At 40.7% G+C, this 24911-nt stretch overlaps 1 protein-coding gene across 5 annotated transcripts in view; it reads right to left on the bottom strand.

The window, feature by feature from the left end:
• Positions 1-5302: 5302 nt before the first annotated feature.
• Positions 5303-24911, bottom strand: part of u2surp.L (U2 snRNP associated SURP domain containing L homeolog) — a 39200-nt gene continuing 19591 nt past the window's right edge. For 4 of the 5 annotated variants that reach the window (XM_018263822.2, XM_041563388.1, XM_041563389.1 and 1 more), the window contains 11 exons: positions 24730-24809; positions 19650-19737; positions 18738-18857; positions 18127-18283; positions 17751-17846; positions 16923-16986; positions 15974-16133; positions 15627-15737; positions 14269-14381; positions 12194-12370; positions 5303-5969 (listed from right to left, as the gene is read on the bottom strand). In XM_018263822.2, the coding sequence (XP_018119311.1) occupies positions 5831-5969; positions 12194-12370; positions 14269-14381; positions 15627-15737; positions 15974-16133; positions 16923-16986; positions 17751-17846; positions 18127-18283; positions 18738-18857; positions 19650-19737; positions 24730-24809 (1305 nt within the window). In that variant the 3' untranslated portion in view covers positions 5303-5830. The remainder of the gene's footprint in view (positions 5970-12193; positions 12371-14268; positions 14382-15626; positions 15738-15973; positions 16134-16922; positions 16987-17750; positions 17847-18126; positions 18284-18737; positions 18858-19649; positions 19738-24729; positions 24810-24911) is intronic. The other variant, XM_041563387.1, reaches the window with a different exon arrangement.

Genomic DNA, 24911 nt, shown 5'->3' with positions numbered 1-24911 from the left:
CTCATTTTTGATACATTTGTACAGGCGATACTTGTAATAAAGTTAACGACAATGAAAAGGAAGCAGTAAAATAACCCAAATGAATCCCACCTAATATCCAACTAATCAAGTGGGTAAAAAAGTGCTTGGTGGCCAAACACATCAATCATTAAGGTGTATTGCCAAATAGAATTTAGTTAATAATTGCCTTAAAAAGTGACCTATATTACTTCTCCTTAATTAATTTACTTGATTCAAAATCTGTGTCTAAATTGACTGATACTAAAAGGCTAAGTCCATTCTCATTAATTCCCCAATAAAATTGTTAATTGCCAGTGCTGTTATAAATCATAGATACTAGTTAAAAATTAATGTGCTTACAGTTCATTTGAAAGAAAGTTGAGAAAAGGAAAATGTATAGATGTTGAGATGTCCCAAAAAGCTATCCTATGTATTTGTTCTAGTGGGACACGACAAAGAGAGAGAAGGCCGGACACTCATGACTGTGGTCACAATTATTACCTTCCCTATCTCTAATTGGTAGAGCTAAGCTTTCCTAAAAAACACACATCCTTGGCTCCTAGGAATTGTAGAAAGAATAGGAGTGAATTAAAGCACATCCAATGTATTGTTCAATTATTCCACCCACCCTATAAGTTATTGAGACTAAAAGTTTCATTAAAAAACAGAGAGAATCTACAAGCCACAAATTCTGGGCTCCTAGGAATTGTAGAAAGAATAGGAGAGAGAATTAAAGCACATCCATTTTATTGTTCAATTATTCCACCCACCCTATGTTATTGAGACTTAAGGTGGCCATACACGGGCCGATAAAAGCTGCCGACAGACCGTGTCGGCAGCTTATTGGCCCGTGTATGGGGGCCCCCGATGGGCTTCCCCGATCGAGATCTGGCCGAAAGTCGGCCAGATCTCGATCGGATGGGATTAAAAATCCCGTCGGATCGCGGCCGCATCTGTTCGTTGATGCGGTCCCGCGATCCGACCGCCCGTTTGGCGAACGCTAGGATCCGATCGTTGGGCCCTAGGGCCCACGATCGGATCAGCCCGATATTGCCCACCTCAAGGTGGGCATATCGGAGGGAGATCCGCTCGTTTGGCGACATCGCCAAACGAGCGGATCTATCCGTGTATGGCCACCTTAAGGGGCAGATTTACATAGGGTCGAATATCGATGGTTAATTAACCCTCGCTATTAGACTGTTGAATGTAAATCCTTTGACTTCGAATATCGAAGGATTTACCGCAAATAGTTCGATCAAACGAAAAATCGTTCGATGGAACGATTAAATCCTTTGATCGAACGATTTTTCTTCGACCTAAAAAACATTAGAAAGCTTGTGGAGACCTTCCCCATAGGCTAACATTGCACTTCGGTAGGTTTTAGGTGGCGAAGTAGGGGGTCGAAGTTTTTTTTAAAGAGACAGTACTTTGACTATCGAATGGTCGAAAGATTTTTAGTTTGAATTGTTCGATTAGAAGTCGTAGTCAAAGTAGCCAATTCGATGGTCGAAGTAGCCAAAAAAAATTTCGAAATTCAAAGTTTTTTTTTATTCTATGGGCCCCTAAAAGTTTTGTTCAAAACAAAGAGAATCTTGCCCATTTAATAAAGTTATTTAAAATAAAAAAATACAGTGTGCCCTCCGGGTAAGGTTGCCACCTGTCCGGTAAAAATTATGGTTGATCCCAATGTTATTAATAGGGAAAAAATAAAAATACATAGGAAGGCCGGTATTTTTTTCCAAAAAAGGTGGCAACCCTACCTCCGGGGTACTACTTTGTGGTAACTTGGAATTTATTGCATTCTTACATGGGGACTGCAGCCTGTTGAGAAGCACTATAATACAGATTTAAACTATAAGGACAATCCAGCATTCATTTGAAATTTGGCAAACCATTGTGGGTCAGACATGGGTGCAGGTCAGACTGGGGAAGCACACTCCTACACTGCTCCTGAAGATTCCGTCTTGGAACCAGGAGGGCTGCACAGAAGCAGCGTTAAGAGCAAGACGAAGTGGGTGTAGGTACTACAATGGCAGCATTTTGTGGGTTAGGGTCGAGTGCAGTTTTAGTTGTTCCTGATCCACACATACTAATGAATATCCAATTTTGGTCCAATTTCCTTTTGTAACTGCACCATATTAATATTTGTGAAGATAATGTGCTTTTATTTGGCTTTACTGATCCTAGCTATTGCTCTGGAAATAGAGCTTACATAATTCAAAATGCTCTTTCAGATGTTCTCCCAGCTCAGTTCCAACTACCAACCCTGGGGGCTGCATAGAAATAATGCTCTATTTAAACCTTTTCAATCACTTGGTAAAGTCCATCAAGTTCCAGAACCTTATTCAGATTTAGAATGCTTAAAAGCAAGAGCATGTCTCACTGAATATTTATTTGTGCTAACCCTTCCACAATTCAAGTGCTCAGACTTTATTGAAAAAGTCCCCAAACTGTGGGGCTCGCAATTGTCAGTTTTGGCATATACATCAGTAAATATTGCCTTCTCATCATTTTGAGAAGGCCTGGCAGGAAATAATGCAACTGTCAACTGTGAGAGTAAAAGACAAGATCTCTGTCCATTCATTGGCTGATGTACCACAGCTTGTATGTACACCCATGGTTTGTATGGGCACAGTAAATTGTAGGAGACGGGGGGGGGGGGTGAACCCCAGTACTTAAAATGGCAAGTTTATATTTGGGATTATCCAATAGCACATACTATAAGTAATATACTACTAAAAAAAAAAAGTATATTTTTAGGAAAACCGTTTATTTAGATGAAGCAGCCATTTTAATATGGGCTGTAAAAACAGTATGGAAAATCTCTCCAGTGTATACGTGTGGTTTGGGTGCATATGCCCCAGCTCCAGGTGGTGGTATCAGACCAAGGGAAATAAAACAGCAGGCACTCACAGATCCCACAGACAGGCAAAGTAGAAACTGCAGACTGTATTAGGCAAATAATAGACAAAGCCTTATTCGTTTAATGCACTTATCGTGGGATCTAAGTGCCTGCTGCTTCTTTCCTTGATCTGCACATGTTGTACACCTGAAAATGTTCTGCTGCAGTATTCTTTAGAGACTTTTCTCCCCACATGTCTGTCTTTTCTTCACACTGTCAGATACAATTGAATACATATATGTCCTGAAAGTAAGATACGGGTATGGCACCTGTTATCTAGAATGAGACCTGGAGTTTTCCGGATAAGGGATCTATCTGTAATTTGGATCTCCACACTTGGTCTACTAAAATCATTTAAATATCGATTAAACCCAACAGGACTGTTTTGCCTCCTATAAGGATTTATTATATCTGAGTTGGAAAGTACAAGCAACCTTTATTACAGGAAAAAAAGATTCATTTTTAAACATTTGAATTATTTCATTATAATGGAGTATATTGGAGATGTCCTTCCTGTAATTTGGAACTTTCTGGATGGCTGGTTTCCAGATAACGGATCATATACCTGTATTTGATGTGTACAATAATTACATTTTATTAATGCAAAGTATACAAAAAAATGAAAAAGGTTTGTAACAAAAAGCCTATAAATTAGTGCCTGGGAAGAATCCAAGTACGCAATATATGATTTGTTAAGATAAAGGCTATTAAAAGTCACCCAAAATGGGACTAGAGATCAATAATGTAAGGTTTATAAGTGCTTACTGTGACATTCACATGTGATGCAATAGGCCGGGTCTTGTCAGAGATAAGTGTACAGTTTAAAAATAATTTTGTAAGCCCATACTCAACATTCATGGTTTACCAAATCAGTTGCTTGGGAAACCATAATGCTTCTAGATCAAGAGTTCCATGAGCAGGCATGAGCCAAGACCTTGTTAATGCAGCACAGCAAGTGTTTATTGGAGAATTACGAGAAGCAACTTGAGCCTTCAGTGAACAGACCTTGTGCTAAACATACTTTTTGTCTTGGTTTTAATAAGGGCAACATCTGAAACAGAAAGTCAAATTTTACTTCTGCTTCTTCTAAGCACAATCAATACAAAGCAGCAGCCTGACATGCCTTCTGTATAATAAGCTGCCCTTTATTTCACTAATAGGGTTCAGAGGGCTGTCAGTGGACTGTTGATTAGTTAAAGAGAATTATTTTGATTTACCATAACAAAAACCTCTGCTAGACAACTAATTTTAAGCCGTTATAAAACCAAATTCTCTTTTGTAATGTAACTTTCTTCATTAGACAGTTATTGCATTTCAAATGGCGCACTTTTAAGGTGTACTTGAAGGTGGCGTATTCTTATGGCACAAAGATAACCTTTGGTAAAAAAATATTCCAAAACTGCAAACTGGGGTAAACTATAAAATTTGCAACTTTCCACTGGTGAATGTGGTTGCTAAACAGTTTCCAGGGTAGAAAAAAACCATTACCCAAATAAAGGTTGAAGGAGCTGTACGGTTGCCCTGCACTATAAAACTAGTGTGTTTGCAATAGAAGTTCTATTATAGTTTATATAAACAAGCTGCTGTGCAGCCATGGGATCAGCAATTCAAAGCTGAAAAAGGCACAAGATACACAGCAGATAACAGATAAGCTCTATAGTAAATAGTGGGGTTCTACAGAGCTAATCGGCTATCTATTGTGTATCCTGTACTTGAATGGCTGCCCCCGTGACTACACAGCAGCTTTTTATATAAACGATAGTAGAATTTCTGTTGCAAGCACACCAGTTTTACCAGTGCAGGACAACAGCACATTGCATTTTCATTCAGGGTTGGACCGGAGCCTTGGGGGTCCACCGGGGCTGCAAACGAAGGGCCCTCCTGGCAGTCCCCGGGGGCCCCTTCCAACCTCCAATTCCCTGGCACTCAGCGATTGTATGTGTTGACAAGGCGACGATGCGCACACATGCACTGACATGGTTGGCGATGCACTTACATACGCGGACATGTTGTGCCGGTTTATTTCTTTATGGGCCAGCCGGGGGGAGCAGGTCATGACAGCGCTGCATGCGTGAGCGTGTCACTCCAGTTTATTTCTTTAGGGGGCCAGCCGGGGAAACATGATTGCCAGGGCCCACCGGGTTTTTTCCTGGTGTTCCGCTGGCCCAGTCTGACACTGTTTTCATTACTTCAAAATATTTTAATGTGTTACTCTTCCTTTAAAGTCATTCCTCCTCCTACCCAGGGCTGAATCCCCCTGCCTACCTCCCTCAATCCCTATGTTTCTTATTAGTGAAGGAGGATGGGCAGCAGGTGACCCAGGAAGCAAGTGGGTCATGACTGCAGTCCAATCTACATAATCAAAAACATTTTCATAGAAAGGAAAAAAGGGCCAACTGGTCAAATTGTAGAACATTTTTAAATGGTCAAAACTGTCTTGAATGAGCAGCATGGTAACAGTACTCTAGCCTTAACAATAAATCCATATTTTATTTGAAATCTACTGCAAAATTTACAAAAAGAAAAACATGGAGCTGAAACGTTTTTCTTTTTCCATGATATGGGAAAAAAAAACCAAAAAAATAAAATACTCCTGCCAGCAGACCACAAACACGTGAGTTAACAGCCACAAAATGGTTCTTATAACAGGGTGATACATTGCCACGGCAAGAAAGTCTTTGTTACACTATGAAACAATTATTACAGATGCAAATACTATATATTCATATACACATGCATTCACAGAAAATGTAGGAATGCTTTTTGATGGTTTTGTTTTTTTTTTTGTTTTATTTATTTTGAAAACCCCCCTCCCTTTCAGTGACCCTCCTTGTTGAACAGTTCAGGCACAAAAACATAAAATATAAATCAGAGACAAATGCATTTTCAATTAAAGACACATTAAAAAAAAAAAAAAGTGAACTCTGGTCAGTGTTTGCTTTTCTTTGACTTCTTGTGAGACCTGTGAGGGGATCTAGACTGAGATCTGGATTTTTTTACAGACTTTTTGGGCGACCTTGACCTAGACCGCCGAGACCGTTTCGGTGTCCTAGATCCAGAAGGTGACCTGCAATATGAGACAGGACTTTGAATGTGGGAAAACATAGGCATTTCAAAACAGGCAAATGGATCACATAAATGCAAGAAATTTGTGCAGTTCAAACTGAAGCTTATCACAATATCAGTCGATCATTTGAAATCGTTAAGAATTTGCTGCTTAAAAACAAACTCCTGTGTGTTAAAAAAAAATAAAAATTGTAAGAAGAGAATTTTGAGCAATTATACATTAAGTTGTTTAGGTAGGTATCATTCCCCGTTAAGACTCCTTTTATAAATCCACTGAAATCCACAAAAATGTTTATGGTAAAGACGAGTGGAAAGGCTTGGCCTGAAATAACTGAACATGGCCAGAACATTTATCTAGAGATGCTTTGGGTACAGAACATGAAACAATCTAAGCATCTAGACATCTGTATGTCCAACATTTCATGCCAAACCAAGATTATTGATAAAACGTTGGTGCTACATCTGCTGCTATGACAGTCTCTACTCTTTTGAGAAGGTTTTCTACAAGATGTTGGAACACTGTAGGAGGGATTTGCTTGCCTTCAGCTAAAAAAACATGGGCAATCAAGCTTGGCTTACATGTAGCATTCGAGTTCATACCATATGTTTCATTGGCTAAAGTTCTTTTATTCCCATCTCAGCAAAATAATTGTAAGGATTTTGATTCATGCAAAAAAAAAAAAAAGTTATATTGATATCTGAAAGGACCGATGGACCCCCAGTAGAAACCATGAACATAAGCATCAACTCATTTTTACTCAACCAACGTAACAAGAGTTTGTGTAGTCTTCTACCTTACAGTTAAACTCATTACTTCTAGTTATAAATAGCTTTGTTTACAATGGACCATGGCAGCTCTAGCATACTTCTTTATAAATAGCTGTGTGAGCAACAGGTACGGCTGAAAGGAACAGTAACATCAAAAAAATTAAAGCACTTTAAAATAATTAAATTGTAGTGTTGCCCTGCATGTGTTTGCTTTAGAAAGACTACTATAGTTGCTGTGTAGCCATGGGGGCAGCCATTAAAGCTGGTTATATAAACTATAGTAGTTTCTGAAGCAAATGAAACAATTTTACGAGGGCAGGCAACAGTATTATATTGGTGCTACGGACAGAAATCAAAGGCCTCGTCATTGGGCATGTTTTACTACACAGTTATGACTTCAGCATTGATCAATGGGAAAGAAATGCTTAGTTGCTTAAAGGGATACTGTCATGGGAAAAAAAAATTTTTTCAAAATGAATCAGTTAATAGTGCTGCTCCAGCAGAATTCTGCACTGAAATCCATTTCTCAAAAGAGCAAACAGATTTTTTTATATTCAATTTTGAAATCTGACATGGGGCTAGACATTTTGTCAATTTCCCAGCTGCCCCATGTCATGTGACTTGTACTCTGATAAACTTCAATCACTCTTTACTGCTGTACTGCAAGTTGGAGGGATATCACCCCCCTCCCTTTTTCCCCCCAGCAGCCAAACAAAAGAACAATGGGAAGGTAACCAGATAACAGCTCCCTACCACAAGATAACAGCTGCCTGGTAGATCTAAGAACAACACTCAATCGTAAAAACCCATGTCCCACTGAGACTCCTTCAGTTACATTGAGAAGGAGAAACAGCAGCCTGCCAAAAAGCATTACTCTCCTAAAGTGCAGGCACAAGTCACATGACATGGGGCAGCTGGGAAATTGACAAAATGTCTAGCCCCGTGTCAGATTTCAAAATTGAATATAAAAAAATCTGTTTGCTCTTTTGAGAAATGGATTTCAGTGCAGAATTCTGCTGGAGCAGCACTATTAACTGATTCATTTTGAAAAAAAATTTTTTTCCCATGACAGTATCCCTTTAATGCTTCAAAATAGTTTTTTTTTAATATGTCAATTTTTTTTTCATAGTACTTTGGCTACTTGGCAGCAGCTTATTTGGATTCGTCTGGGAAAGTGTGACAGATATAAAAAATACAAAAACTCTTATGTAAAAAAAAAAATATATATTACTCCCGGCTCAGAATAAGCCATACTAATATATTTTATTAAACGGCTAAAAAAATATATATATCAACTGGAAAGAAAAGAAGGAAATTAGAAGGAAGGACAGTCTAATCTGCTGAATTTTAAAGATATGCTAAGCCTTTTATGCAAAGGTTTAGAACAGCAATGTGAAAAGTGAAATGGTAGAATTAAAGGTTTAAGTTTTAGAGGTGGAGGATTAGAGTATAATAGTAAACCTTTCACAAGGGAAAAACATACCTACAGAAAATTGTTTAAAAAGGATAGTAACCTAATTAGAACAGTAAGGTTAATGAATATGAATTTATGTATTTGCTATAATGTGAGAAGTCTGGAAATCTGTATCAGTACTCATTGGCCTACAATTTTGAGGAATATTCAGGTTTTAAAACAATAAAATATCCTCTCAAGATATTTACAAGTGACCAAGTGCAAACATTCCTATGCACCAAATACCATAAGGTGACCTCTCATTAAGTGAATAAGTGCAATAAAATGACAATATATCGTCTTGACATGCTTTTATTGTATTTGTTCACTTTATGAGATGGGCAATACCTCTATACGCGATACACTGTTCAGATACAATGTGCTGCTGATGTATTTTGTATTATGTATATTTACAACACTTGGTCACTTTGATGCACTATACAATTTTACCTATGATGTCAATTCCTATTGAGATGCATTTTTATCGGCTGTTCATGCTTCAATAAATGAGATACGTTTTTTAATCAAAATCCCAGTTGTCCTGGTTTTACTAACAGTATGTATACAATTTTAACATGCAGCTGGGGCAGGTTTTTGAAGCAGTCTGCATCCTGAATGAGAGATTATAACAGGATTTTTTGATACTCACCGTTTAATCCGTTTCTCCATAGTTGATAGAGGGACACAGGGAACGATTGGGGTTAAGCTCGACCCTCCAGGAGGCAGGACACTTGGAATAATTAGTTAAGGGGCATGCCAGGTGCTCCGGCTTAACACCCACAGCACCAATCCATTCAGTTGAGACTGCTACACAAAATAAATAACTTGCAGAACTGGTAAAAAAAGGGAAATATTCCCTTAAAGGGGAAGGAAACCTAGTCGGCGCAAACCCCCCACCCCCCCTCCAGTTTGTTGCCCACCCTCCCTCCTCGCCCCTGGCCTACCCGTACCGCTGGGCAAATGCCCCTAACTTGTTACTTACCCTTCTGCGCAGGTCCAGTCCAGGGAGTTCACCGACGACATCTTCTTCCACGCGATCTTCTTCCTGCTGTGAACGGCGTTTTGGCGCATGCGCAGTAGGATCATTTCGCCGGTACGGATCTACTGCGCATGCGCCAAAAGTCACGCGCATGCGCAGTAGATCGTACCGGCGAAATGATCCTACTGCGCATGCGCCGTTCAAAGCAGGAAGAAGATCGCGTGGAAGAAGATGTCGTCGGTGAACTCCCTGGACTGGACCTGCACAGAAGGGTAAGTAACAAGTTAGGGGCATTTGCCCAGCAGGACGGGTAGGCCAGGGGGGAGGAGGGAGGGTGGGCAACAAACGGGAGGGGGGGTGGGGGGTTTGCGCCGACTAGGTTTCCTTCCCCTTTAAGGACCAACGTGGTCAACATCTCTATATAGGGACAGGAAGCCCTGTGTCCCCCTATCGACTACAGAAAAGGGGATTTAATGGGGAGTATCAAAAATATCCTGTTTTCTCTTGTCGTTTAAAGGACAAGGAAAGTAAGTTAGAAATGTTGTACATTATGTTTTGTGCTTCTGAACAAGCCCCAGGCAACCACAGTCCTTTAGCAGTAAAGATCTGTGTCTCCAAAGATGCCCCAGTAGCTCCCCATCTTTTCTGCTGATTCACTGCACATGCTCTGTGCTGGTGTCAGTTACTGAGCTCAGGGACCGACTCAAAATATGCAGTACACATAGAATATAAATGGGGAACGAATGGGGACTTAAAGCAGCCCAAAGACAGCAGGGTGGGAACAAGAGATTAAGACACATTATTGCACTACTGAGTGCAATACCTTACGACCAAAGGAGGCCTCTGCTTAGGAAGGGCTCAAAGGGAGGGTCCAGTAGAGCCTCAAATACCAGATTGAGGTCCCATCCTGGGATCGGAGGATGGAATGGTGGAACAACGTGAGCTACTCCTTGTAGGAAGGTACGAACAGAATCATCCAGAGCTAGGCATAGCTGTAAAAGAACTGACAAGCTGAATTCCTTGAAGGTACAGGTATGAGCTCTGAAGCCCATTTGAAGGCCTCGCTGGAGAAAGGAAAGGACTCTTGGAATGTTGCACTCCAGAAAAGGTGAGTGTGCCTCTTTGCTCCAGTTCAAATAGCTGCACCAGACCCTGTGGTAAGCTTTAGATGCGCGTTTGCGCAACTTTAACATTGTGGTTATGGCCTCTTCCACTATGCCTCATCGTCTCCAGATGTCTGCCTCAACAGCCATCCCTATAGGCCCGCCGCAGAATGTTGTTCCTGAGAACTGGTTGTGCTATTAACATTTCCTGCAGATTCGTGAACCATGTCATTCTGGGCCAATAAGGAGCTATTACCATCACTGTGGCGTGTGATTGTCTGATCTTCTTCAGAACCCGAGGCAACATGCGAAGGGGAGGAAATATGTAGGCTAGGTTGAACTGCCAACACTGAGTCATGGCATCCACCCCCACTGCAATCGGATCCTGATAACGGATGAAGAAACTTGGCACCTTGCGAATGGATCTGAAAGCCATTAGATCGATCTGGGGCTGACCCCAGTGTCTCACAAAATGTGCAAATACTTCCGGATTAAGTTCCCACTTTCCTGGATCTAGCTGGCTTCGCTGAGAAAATTCAACTTAAAATCTGCTGGGCCTCCGCTAGAACTGCCTTGCTGTGGGTTCCTCCTTGTCTGTTTATGTATGCAACTGTGGTGGAGTTGTCGCTTTGTATTTGTACTAACTTTGTTTGGAGCTGTTGCGACCAGCGATCGAGGGCTAATCTTACTGCTCGGAGGAGCATTATTGGCAGTTTGGCCTCGGCTGGGGACCAAGGACCTTGTACCGGTAGGTTGTTCCACATTGCCCCCCCCAACCTTGTAGGCTGGCGTTTGCCGTTATTACGGTCCAGTTCGGGGTCGCCAAGATTGGCCGCCGTATAGGTTGCCTTGTCGTAGCCACCACTGAAGAGATTCCCTTGTCGAGTGTAGTTGGGTGAATCTTTGAGAGAGAGGTGCTCCTTGCCATCTGGACAGGATGTTGGCTTGGAGACCCTATCAGTTGTTGTGGCTCCGGAGGGAGTGCCCAGTCAACCTGAGGTGGTTTTGTTGGCTGAGGGCTTATTGTGGAATTTACTGGTTTTCCATGCTGGCCTGAAAGCTTTGGACCGAAAGTGAGAACTGTTTCGTCTAGTATATCGTCCACTTTGGCCATGAAAAAAATTAGAATTTGCTCACTGGAGAATTCCACTCCTCTTGTATTATGCTGAGGAGATGTTCATGTGATGGGAAATATACAGAGCATTTGTGCTCTCTCTTGAATAGAGCCACAGTTTGTGTTTGCTGATCCGCTGACGGAGTGATTTTGAGAACCTCCTATACTCCTTTAATGATAATGTCAACATCATGCTGCACATCGTGGCCCTTGGTCTCATCATCATTCTGCTCCTCTTCTCCTGAAGAAATGTCGGATTTAGGGAGCTCTCCCTCTAAGTGTGACGAGTCTGCTCTTGCTGATGAGCCGTCAGAGGGAGTATGGTTGACAGTATCCCCCTTTGAGCTTTCTGGTCTCTTGCACTTTCCTCGCATTTTTTGCTCAGCTTGGCCAGAGCTTTGCCCAAGTTATCGACAATGGAGGGTAAGCTCTGCAAGCCAGGGCCTGCGAGAGCTGGACTGCCCAGAGAAGAGCTGGTCGCTCTGAAGAGGTGCCAGTGACACCTTACTGCAAAGTACCCTCCTGAGTGGAATTCCCAGACAGAGCTGTCGTGGGCGTACCCCCTGGGGTTAGTACATCTCCAGAGGGGTTCCCCCATACCCCCTGGGATTTTATACTGGCATTTGGTACATATAAAATATGTGACCTGAACTGCTGTTGCTCTCACCCCCCCTGTAGCGTCCGCGCCTCCAACAGGGCGCATGGTAATGGAAGGAGCCGGGGCACCTTACCGCTGAAGAAATATTTTTTTTATACAAGTGTCTCTCAAATGAATCTTAATGAATTTGACAGAATGAGAGAAATGTACCTTTTGGCCTTTTTAGTGACATCCCTGGGTGAGTCTTTATGAGAAGACCTAGATCGAGAACCGTCTTTATGGGATCTCTCCGATCTTTCTGACCGCTCTGATTTTGGTGAAGGGGACTTCCCTCGCCTGCTGCTACTACTTCGTGTTGGACTTACAGACCCACTGTGGCGTCTTTTCCTAAAACAATGGGAAAAACTGAATGTAAACAAAAAAACATCTGTAAAATTTCAGAAAATGTACAATTTTTATATGCTGGCAGATTTCTCATTCTCGCTCCTGTAGAAGAATAAGATGTAATGCCTCAATGAGGGGGGAAAAGGGCAGATTTACTTACTGATTAATCGTTTAGGGGTACACATCACCAATAACATAACTCCACATCTTATAAGACAGTACACTCATTAAAACACTAATCATACCCTTTTTCTCAGCGTCAGAATGGGGCACCAATGCTGCGATACCAAAAGCCCTCTGATGTCCACTGCTTAGCTCCCCTCCCCCAAGAGGAACTGGCTAACAGTTTGCATATCATATATAAATATTGCGTTCCATATATATGGAGAGCAATCTGTGAAATTTTCTGCTAAATCTTTTGATGTTTCCCCATGTCATTTCTCAATAGCTTTGCTAGTGAACAACACCAAAAGATGGAAAATGCTATGCACCTATGCTGGAAAATACTTAATTCTTATGATGGAAGGGAACTAGTCATCTTTAGATACTGTAAGTCTGTTTGGAATGTAAGAGGTCTACTGTACAGATTACGTACACTTCAAGGTCCACAAATTCAAGTTAAGGTATTATGACACTGAAAAATAGCAAGTAAATTAACCGTTCTGAAGTGGAATATTGCATTATAGCTTACTTTGGTGCCTTATGAGCACCACTTGAACCAGGACTCACCATAGAAACATTCTTCGTTAGCCAATAAAGGTTTTGCGCCTTTAAGAGAGCTGCATGTTTGCTTTTTTCCCATATAATGTCATGTCTATTTCGTAATTATTTGGAACTAGCTGGACTATGCTGGGGTACTGTATTATACACAGGGGAAGAGGAGGCATATGGATTTATGGGTATGTCTTAATATGACTTAGCTTTTTTCACACGAGTGACATACCTGCCAGGGCAGGCACAAGGTAGTTTGGCACCCTAGGCAAGAGCTTCAATCAGTGCCCCCCTGTCCTGCATTACCATTTCCCTCCTTACCATGATGGTTTTTAAATAAAGAGAGCAATTAAGTGTGAAACACTTTTTCATTTATATTACTGCCCCCTGTACCTGTGCAAGAAAGCTGAGCAGCCATCCATCATACAGCCCTCCTGCAGTTATCACACTGCCCCCAATCTTTACCTGCGCCAGCAGCAGCCAAAAATAAATCTGATCACATCATATTGCCCCCAAGTATTTATGTACCTGTGTCAGTGCCCAGCAGCAACAGCAAACATATGGGACCCAAATCTGTACCTGGCTGTGCTAGCAGGAAGCTTCACACCTTACAGTAATAGAAAGAATGTCTTCAGTTCAGTGCAACTGTGCAAGGCTGAGAGCAGCGAGAGTCACACCAAGAAGGCCGCCAGCTCTCTGCCTCTCTCTGTCATCCAATATATCAGTGATATCATTGATGCGTGTATGCACATCGCGGTGCACTGCACAGAAGGAGATATTACTTGCCGGCAAGAGGGAGAAGGGGAAGGAGATGGATTCCACCCAACTGGGTGACCATGATTACTGAGACAAATGATTAAATAAACGCTTGAAAAAAGTGCACCCCTCAATGATGGTGCCCCAGACAGCCGCCTACTCTGCCTACCCCTAGTTCCTGCCCTGATCCCTGCAGTGAGCACCAACCATTTGGTTTTTTGGTGTGCTATTAATGTGGACATGGTCTTGCGGTAACATGAGTGTGGTTTAAAGTGGGTGTGGTCTAAAAACACGGAGTGGTTAACACTGGCTTCCGTTATCGGCCCTCCACCGTGTAGATTGGAAAAATTCCTGCCCTCGGTACCATCGAAGTTGGACAGCACTGTGTTATGTCATTGTTTTGCTTCTAGCATAAAAGGTAAGCCACTACTGACCTCTCTTTTCTGGTAGGAGTTGATTCATCTTTGTCCTTCTTTTCTTTTGACCGATACTCAGCCTTGTCTTTATCTTTTTTGTCCCTCTCTCTTTCAAGCTCCTTTTCTCTTTCCTGTGAAAATCAAGTCTCAATTTAATATATCCACATAGTGTGTGTGTGTGTATATATTATGGAGCCCTCAAAAGAAAATAATGTAAACATGTGCCCTGAATAGGTTAAATTTGAGATACATTAAGGAAATGAAAAAGCTGCAACTATGTATTAATATTTCTCAGAATTTCATATTTAACATAATGTTATGGTCTACAGTAAATAGCAATTATGAGCAAAGACATAGCAGGAAATTCCATCTTTCTGTAAAGTGAACGTGTATAAACACATTGTGGACCTACAATGCCCAAATACTTGTGGAGTGCAAATTCTTGACTAAAATTGCCATAATTTATGCCTAAACCGGGGGAAGAGTTTACCATTTGCTCTCTTGGAACATCCAATGTTGTTACTTAATACCAGGCAATTTATTCCAAGGATGAAAATCCTAAGAACTTTACTGACCCAATACCCATGCTGTAACAGAGGTTCACTATCTTGAGTAATCAGTTTGGCTTCCACAGAAAAGGTTTCCAGTTTCACACAGAAGATCAGTGGTATTGTAAGTTTTTGTAAGATGAAAGACACGAGGAACCCAGAGCCAGGTGGTTATCTGATAAGTGGCAGACTACAGGTGTGCTTTTGTTACAGACATCCAACACCTTCCCTGTCCCTTGAACCTTTCATGTAGCTACTAATCTGATGCTCTTACGAACCCAAGGACTATTTACTTCTGCTACTCATGTTCACTTGCAGATTCTCCTTCTGGAAAGGAATATACTGCAGAGTGCAGCAATTCAAGACCACACAACATTTTAAGCCATATGAACTATTGACTATATAGATGCAATATTTACACTATGATTGTTATGATACACAAAGAAGTGGAAACACAAGGCAAGGAAACACCACAACCCCATGCAGTCTGATAAAACATTTTGTTTTGTCTTAATTGCAGAAACTGATTAGGACAAAGTAAGAAAATTCGATAGGGCATATCTTCCAACTTGTCAATATAAAGGTTACAAAGCTTAAACCTCTTCATCCATTGGTGGCAGCTAGGAATTCAATATTTACCAGTCTAAATGGCTACCAAGCCATTAAAAGGGGTAAATTAGGCCAGGTCTAAGCTATGGTGGATCTCGCTGTTCTTCCTCTCTTGGTCTGCCTGCACAGGCAGATGCAGCGGATTTCGGAGCAGAAACGTGACATTTTGCATTTCGCCCCAAAATCTTAAGTACAGATGAAAATGTTCTAAATAAATACCCTCTGAAGAAGCTTGTCCCGATAGTGTTCAACTTGTTCTTGAATACTCTGTCCAGGTTTCTTTGGCCTTTTTCCAGACTCAATTTCATCTTGAAATTTCATTACTTTCAGCTTAAAAGAAAAAAAGATACAGTTGACTATCTAGCATAGCATTCGACCAGATGCAAGCACTGTATAATAAGCATGTTTGCATCAGTTTATGGCGAACCAAAACATGGCATGCACAATGCAAGGGATGGGGGGGGTTTGAATTAAAAAAGTCAAAAATCCTGAGATAGTTAAATACCTAAAAAATGTAATACTGTCATTATTAATACTTTCAAATAAATATAATTAATAGTGCTAACCTCAATTTCCCTGAGTTTGGCACGTTTCTCTTCACTCATTTCAGAGTATTTCATAGATTTAGAATCGGACATTTCATCTCTGATGGGGTTTGAGTAATAATGCTGATCCTCGGATTTGGAACTCTGTGTATCATCTTCATCTTCGCTCTCTTCCTCTTGGCTGCAATATAAAATAATTTGACCTATGCGTAGCCATCTAACATGGAATTATACATTTATGTAAAATGTAATTACTTTTTGCTGAACCCTAAATGAGAAGGAAAGCAAAATCATTGGGGGTGCCAAGTTGTTAGACACCCCCAGCTCCTAGGGATGGTGATATAATTTTTTTTTTTAAAGAGGAGGAGCGCCAGCCTGGGGTAAGAGGTAAGTTATTTGAATTTGGATTTAATCAGAAATAATACTTTTTCCCCAAATTACTTTCTGTGACTCAAAGTTTAAGTTTCTTTCCTTTCTGATGCAGCCCGGGGGGGGGGGGGGGGTGGTTACCAACTTTGCAAATTGCTCTATGATACATTTCTTATCTTTGGACCTGCTGATCATAACGTCGGAGTTTCATTAAAGACAGCTGTTATAGTAAATACAATAGTTTATAATCTGCACCTGGATTACTGAACCCCCCGACAAACTTTAGACTTAAATTTTGGAAAACTGGTAAAAAAAAATAAAACATTGAAAGAAATTTTAAAAACTGTTTGGAAGTGGATAAAAGTAATTTATAAATAGAGAATTTATCATCTAAGGTTACATGTTTTACTAGAAGCAAGAACATGGGGTTTTAAAGGTATACTAACAGAAGAACCTTCAAGTGTACTTTTCAGATATAATTAACCTGTTAAATATAATCAATCTAAAAAACATGCATTTCAAGATACATATGTACTCTATTAGAAATTAAACAATATTTTTTTTAACACATTTTAAGGAGTCTGCTCAAAAACATTCTTACTTGAGATTTTCTTCTTCAGACTCTTCATGCTGGTCAAATAATTCCCATTTTGATGTTGTAACTGCTATATGAAGAGAATATTAACAAATGTCTACATTCCTTTGTAAAGCAAATGTGCAAATAGCAAGAGCCACTATACCTTAATTTACCGTCTCTCAGACTTCAAAATGAAAATATTATGTACTCTTTTTCTAGCATTTACTGTCTGATGTGGTTAAGCCAAAAACAGTGGGAAATTATTTCTACACAAGCATCGCTAATTTTGGACATTGCCTCTACACACACACAAGCAATAAAACAGGGCCTGTAAAAGTAAGATTATTTAGAGTAAATCTGATGATGTACAAATTCAGCATTGGGGATCAAAAAGTTCTGCATCTGTGTGAAGCTGTTTATATCTGAAGGGGGGTGGTAAAAACAAAAACAAGCTGAAATTTGAACTGTGTGGCCTTATGTCCAACTGAACTATGACCCAAAAGTGCAAAGTTATGCATGTATAGCTTCCAGAATTTAGCTGCACTACCGCAGTGAAGTGCAGTAAGGGTCTAAAGTAGTCTCTCTGCACTTATTAAAAAAAAAAAAAATGTTAAGACGCTATCAGAAAGGGTAATTTCAATTACCTTAATTAATTTTAGGCAACAATCTCTGTCAATTATACAATTCAAAGAATGTCAAGATTAATTGTAAAAAATAAAGCTCTGCGTGAATAGCTTTTACAAATGCTGAAAATTTACTGGATGCCAGCTAAAATCTAGGAACCACTTTTTGTCACACTTTTTCTATTGTTAGTGGGGCTTCATATTAACAAAAGAATATAGTTTTGCAAACCTTGAGATTCAAGCTCGGATTCATCCACAGCTTCCCATTTGGAAGGCGCAACTTTAAAAATGGGTTCGTCCTTCTTAGAATCATCATTAATGTCCACTAAGAAAGAGGAATACATACATAATTAAATGCAAAACTACGTTGGAAAATATTTGCCATGTACTATGGGCTCCCTGTCACACTGTTAGAAAAGAACTCATACTTTCAGCTTTAATTTCTTGTAGGATTCTAATTAGATGGTTGTTGATTTATGACTGAAATAATTAACTATGACTCTCCCCACCTTAGTAGTGTAGATATGGCACAATTGAAGTGGTTTCCTTAAACCCTTCTTACAACGGATAAACCATAAAGCAACAATTTAAAGGTAGAACCTTACATGGTACTCCATCCAAGTCATCTTCTATAGACTTTATGGGAACACCATCTAAGTCATCAAGTGGAGCACCATCAATTGGAATTCCATCAACATCTTCAATAAGTGCTCCATCCAGCTCTTCCTCAATTGGAGCACCATCCAAATCATCTGGTACTTCCTATAGTCAAAATAAAAACAAAGTCCCTGCTGTCAATCTATATTATATATGTATTATTTTTTTTTTTTTTAGAATTGTTTCTACAAATCAGTCATTTGTAAAACACAAAGCATTGTCTAAGAACTGCAGATTTTAATGGTAGTTCACATATTCTCTAAACTAGTTTGTGTAAAAAAATGTAAAAAAAAGTTCACTAATTTACCAAAAACATTACAATATGGGATATTTTGTATAAATCACCACTATAAATGGTTATGACAAACAAAGCCAATGATAGCAAACCAAAAAAAAAATATTCTGTACTGTGTACTGCCCCTTTGTTATTACAAAAACACTTTAGTAAAGACTGGTAGTGTTTTCACCAATATTCCCATAAAACTTCCACCGGTGATGAGTAAAACATTGTATAGTTAAGCTAGAGAAAAGAAAAAAGAAAAAGTCATGTTTATAGTACCTCTGGTTCTTTATCTTCAATATTTACAAGTCCTAGGAAAATGTTTTGTAATTTGATTAAGTAAGGCTCGGGATAGATTGCCCAGTCTTCCCATGCACGAAAGCAAGCCATGACTCTTTGCTAAAAAGAGAAAGAATTTATAACCATTGCATTTATAGGCAAGTAAAGTACAATTTTTATATTAAGAGCAATAATACCTAAAAAAACAAACCGCTATTAAGTTCTGCACCAGATGAGATTAGTAGAAGTGGATTGGGCTGAAAGCTAGGTGTGGAATGCAAGGCAGAATGTGTAGCTACATTGTTGAAAAAAAAATAAAAAAAGGTTTATGTTGTCTACATATAATATCCACATATTCTGGATTTCTAATTATGCAAAATAGAATTTCTGATGTGTACTGGTAGAGGATGCTAGCTTTGAACTATAACAGTATACTACGAGTTGGCACGCTCTCACAGCCTTCCCACTTGGAACACATTGAAATTCATTTGTCATTTTTAAAGCAATGAGACTGTTTTGGAGCCAGAACAGGACAATCCACATAAAATATTAATAAACACAATGCAAGCAGTTATAGTTTGCCATTGCTATTAAAAATAAAATTAAAAATAAATAGCTGTCTGTATATATACTAAGTTGTGAGAGAGAGAGAGAGAGAGAGAGAGAGAGAGAGAGAGAGAGAGAGAGAGAGAGAGAGAGAGAGAGAGAGAGAGAGAGAGAGAGAGAGAGAGAGAGAGAGAGAGAGAGAGAGAGAGAGAGAAAATTTATATAAATATTGTGTATGCCACAATTTTATTCTGTTTATATTCTGTGGACTGCCACAGTCCTCACCCAAAAAAGGGTAAATACCAGTCAATAGAGATATTAATCAATACTTATCTAGCACAACAAAAAATGAATGATATTACTTACCTTAAAATTTTCTGACTGCAAATGACCTTGTATGGCTCTGTATGCAGCATTGAGATCAGCAAAGACTTGGCATAACTTTGCTTCAAAGCTAGAGACACAAGATTGGAGCATTAAAAATGTTCTTGTAACTCATACTTTGATGTGCTTTTACCAACAAAATCTACAACCCCATTTAAAAGTTGAAATTGATTGATTGATTGAAAGTAGAAATCACGAGGAGTGTCAAATGTTAGGCACTACCCGGTGATAGTAATCTCTTGCCTGATACCCAGGACGTTGCTCCTGTCAGCAGAAGTCTGCAAAAGGCCCAGGCTTACACTCGGGAGCACCAATGTTGTAATCCACTTCCTGCATCTTCTTTCATTGTGCAGGTGCGCATGGACAGAAGAGTGAAAAGTTGAACAAAAACGCTAGCTTTTTCACTCCACTGTGCATGCATCTACCCTGACAGTGAAGAAACAAGATCGCTACGTGGTGCTCCCTAAGAAAACCCTGGCATGGTATAGTTTTCTGATAAGTGAAACACCGGCCTGCATATCAGTAAAATAATTACAATAATAACAAATGTGCCTAACATTTGCGCCCCGCCCCCCTCTCCTTAGAAAAGCTGGGACACATAAGAGAAGTGGATTATTTGCAAATCACATAAACCTTATTTCTTATCTTCTCAGGGGAACACAGGGAAGAGCTGGGTTTAAACTCCACCCTCCAGAAGCCAGGACACTTGGAATAATTAATTAAGGGGCGTGACAGAGGGTCTGGCTTAACCCCGCACGAACCAACCTGTTATGTTACACACAACTCATCTTTTATTATTGTTTTCATTGTGCAATGCATCTTGTTATATTTGTGCTTCTCCTCCCCCCTGTAGTCCAGGAAGATGCTGCGACCCTTAACCTCCCTCCCCTCTTCAACTGTTCCCAGCAGGCCGGACCGGCAATCTGTGGGTTTTGGCAAATGCTAGAGGGGCTGCTATAAGGTCCCATAGAAAGTCAGTATTTAGTGGGCTGGTGGGGGCTGTTTGGGCCTCTGTGGACCTGAAATGTCAGGGTCTATTTTAATGCTCAGTCCGGACCTGGTTCCCAGTTTACAGTTAGCAGCCATATTATGTCCTCTCTAACTGACTAACCAACCCTGGTGAAAGAAATATTCTCTGACCTACTGGTTTGATCATTGTATGGAAGGTTTTCATCAGTTTTGGAATAAACTACAGCAAAATCTGTGGAGATCTGCCAATAACAGTGAGTAGTGTCCTGTAAAGGTCCTGGCCCAGATCTAAGGGAACTATCACTAAGGACAGTGGGTTGAAACAGAACACAACCTATTCAGTTTTTGGATGGACATCCATTCAGCAAGAAGATAGCAGGTAATGTGCTGGCACAAGGGGGTTCCCCAGGAGCAGGGATACCTGTATTCCATTGGGGAACTCCCCCTTCATGGAAAATCCTACCGCTGTTCTCTCTAGACATATTTATAACGACCACTCAGATATTCCTCCTCCCAGTTACGGACAGCAGAGGTCTTGGCCGGTAAGGAAGAGAAGTGAGTAGTCTTATCCATGACTTACTCATAGTCTTAGTGGTGGCCTCTCCCCCTCCCTTGTCATGTCCTAGTTTTTGCTCTGCTGCCTCCACCTCCCTCCCCCCTGCCCTCTTCAGCGGTTGCCCCAGCTCTCTCTCTCCCTTCTGAGCACAGCCACGCTCCCTTTCCCTGCGCCCCTCTAGCTGTCTCCAGGCTACCCTTTCCCTGCCGCCTGCAGCTTACACCACATAGGGGCTCGGAGGACGGATGCGGTTGGACGTAGGCAGAGCCGGATGTCCCAAACGACATTCTCCTTTGCGCCCGAGGTGGAACGCATCGTTTTTCTCAGGCGCCATTTTGGTTTTCACAAGAAGGGCAGAGACTGAGGGAACACAGCACAGGCAGGCGCTGGAGATTTTTTTTGTCAGACGACAACTACTCACTGGAGTGCCCACACAGTTACATCCCGCAGGAGGCTTACCTGGGGCATAAATAAATTTAACAGCGCATCAGAAGGGCACTTGATACAGAATCCAACCTGTTCAGCTAATACCCCAGAGCTCATGGCAGAGGGCAAGTCAGGGTGATTATTACCCGGGGGGGGGGAAGAGCACCAACAACAGCGCCGGCACAAGTCACATAATTTGTGTGTACTAAATTCCATTCTAAGATATCATCAAGGGAGTTTTAGAGGTCCTCAAAATCACTCCGTGGATCAGCAAACACAAGCTGCGGGCCTATACAAAACATAACACAAGTTCTGTACAGTATTCCCATCACATAAACAACCCCTCAACATAATAGAGGAGAAATGGAATTCGCCAGAATGGAAGTTTCAGGCAACATGAAAATTTTCAAAGTCCTATCCCTTTCCCAGGGGACAAGGGGCATCCAGCATGGAAGACCAACAAGTTCCAGCCGATAAGTCCACCTAAGGTTGATGGGGCACTCCCTCTGGGGTCACAGCAACCAATAGGGGGCAGGTTGCTTCAATTACGGGAAGTGAGGAACAGACATTCGTTGGATACTTGGGTCGACAAAATCGTTTCAGAAGGCTATCACTTGGATTTCTCTTCCCATCCCCCCAGAAAATTCCTTATATCCAGAGCCCAGCCAGTTTCACCAAAGCTCAAGCGTTACTGGATTGCATCATCAAGATGTATTTAACAGAACTTGTGAGACACTGGGGGCAGCCTTAGATAGACCTCATGGCATCCAGAACTAATCGCAAGGTGACAAGATTCTTCGTTCGCCCGCGAGATTGAATGGCAGTGGGGGTGGATGCCATGAAACGGAGTTGGAGTTTCGACCTTGCATACATTTTTCCTCCCTCCCCATGTTGACTCAGGTTCTGAAGAAGACCAAACAATCACACACCACAGTGATTGTTATAGCTCCGTATTGGTCCAGGAGAACTTGGTTCTCAGATGTGCAGGTTGTTGAAGGTTGTTGAAGCATCCATATGGAGACGGCAAGGCATAGCCGAAGAAGTCATTGTCACAATGTTAAAGTTGCGCAAACACACATCATCTAAGGCCTATCACAGAATCTGGCTCATTTACTGGAACTGGTGCAAAGATGCAGATTTTCCCTTTCTTGAGTGCAACATTCCAAGAATTCTGTCCTTTCTACAGCGGGGCCTTCGGTTGGGCCTCAAATTGAGTTCATTGAAGGTACAGGTGTCGGTACTATTGGGTTTTTTTCAGTCACGACTTGCTCTGGATAGTTCTGTTCGTACCTTTCTGCAGGGAGTAACTTGTGCCATACCACCATTTCGTCCTCAATTTCATTGGCCAGAAGAGTTTCGGAGTGATCCAGCATTCCATAAGTACAAAGTGGTGTTACACACAGTCCCATACATTCTAACTAAGGTGGTGTCCTCATTCCATATGAGTCAGGAAGCTGAAGAACCGTCCTTGTGTCCGGAACCAAAGAACAACGAAAATAAGGAAAAATAACTTCATAACCTGGATGTGGTCAGAGCTCTTCATTGCTTCATTGGTACCTGGAAAAATCCAAGTTGGTTCCTGGAAAAATCCAAGTTGGTTCGACGTTCTCAAAGGCTGGATCAAAGAGACCTTCAGTCAGGCATACATTTTTAAAGGAAGAACACCATCAGAGGGTGTATGAGCACACTCCACAAGATGTATGGGACCTTCCTGGGCATAGTGAAACTCGGCTTCCCTGGATTAGATCTGCAGAGGAGCCACCTGGTCGTCTGTATATATACGTTTGCCAAATTCTACAGTCTGGACACGGTTTCCTCAGCAGAGGCTTCTTTTGTTGTTGCACTGGGTGGTGCAATAACGTGTCACAATCTCTCAATCCCACCCGGCTGGTTTTAGGACTGCTTTAAGTCCCCAGCTGTTCCCTGTGTACCCCTGAGATGACAGAGAAAACAGGATTTTTATACTCCCTGTTAAATCCGTTTCTCTGTAGTCAATAGGGGGACACTGGGCTTCCTGCCCTTCTGCGAGACGTCAACCATGTTGGTCCATGAGGGAATAATTCCCTGAGTTACCAGTTCTGCAAGTTGAGTTGTATTCTAATCCTTATTCTGGTCAGCAGTCTCTTTGGTACAAACTGAATAGGTTAAGCCAAACCCTCTGGCAGGCCCCTTAATGAATTATTCCAAGTGTCCTGTCTACTGGAGGGTGGAGCATAACCCCATCTGGTCCCTGTGTCCCCGACTACAGAGAAACGGATTTAACAGTGAGTATCAAAAATCCTGTTATTTAAATTTTGAAAATGACTGGAAAAGTTGGTAATACTAAGAGCACTGTGCAGGCAAATATTGCAACATTTAAGAATACTGTTGCTCATCGTTGCAAAGAATTTGTATACGTCTTCATCTATAGTATAGAATATCATTAAAAGATGTGGCGAATCTGGAAAAATCTCTGTACATAAGGGACAAGGCCAAAAGCTATTACCGATAGCTGCATCCACAAATACTCTAACATGCAAAGCAGAAAAATGTATATAAACATAATACAAAAACATAAAACTCATTTAAGTTGTACTGAAGCAGTGGTGAAGAAACTGCCATGTAACCAAATATAATATTATAAAAATAATATATTTGTGTTACAAAAATCACAATTTCCATTAACTAATACTGTAGATTATTTTTGCTATTACTGCAGGTTAAACATTCACATCATTGCTTAACAGAAAACATTTTGTTCATGGTTTGGAAATTTTCTAGGGATGCACCAAATCCACTTTTCAGATTCGTCTGAATACCGAACCCGAACCCTAATTTACATATGCAAATCAGGGCACGTAAGGGTGAAAAAAACATTTTTACTGCCCTTGTTTGTGTGACAAAAAGTCATGTGATTTTAAGGATTCTGATTCGGTTTGGCCAGGAAAACGGATTTGGCTGAATCAGAATCCAGCTAAAAAAGGCCAAATCCTGTCTGAAAACTGAACCTGGATTTATTGCATCCCTAGTCTTTTTCCTACTTAAATATTAATTACTATGTAGAATTTCGATTACTTAGACTAAAAACACCAATATTTTAAGCCAATGATATTAAACAATGTGAATACTTACTATTTTCTGTAGTATGAAGCATTGGCAACTTTAGCAGAAGAATTATATAGAACATCTGACACAAGATAAAGTCTGGCAATCTAAACATAACACAATAAAACATTAAATAAAGTAAAACAGTACTATAGTACTAAAATGCTGTTAAGTCATATATAAATCAAAAGCGTACAGCACTGCATATC

The sequence above is a fragment of the Xenopus laevis genome, chromosome 5L (genome assembly GCF_017654675.1).
Source record: "Xenopus laevis strain J_2021 chromosome 5L, Xenopus_laevis_v10.1, whole genome shotgun sequence".
Lineage (NCBI taxonomy): Eukaryota > Metazoa > Chordata > Amphibia > Anura > Pipidae > Xenopus > Xenopus laevis.
Note: the sequence above shows the minus strand (reverse complement) of the source record. Positions and strands in the feature narration are given on the sequence as shown.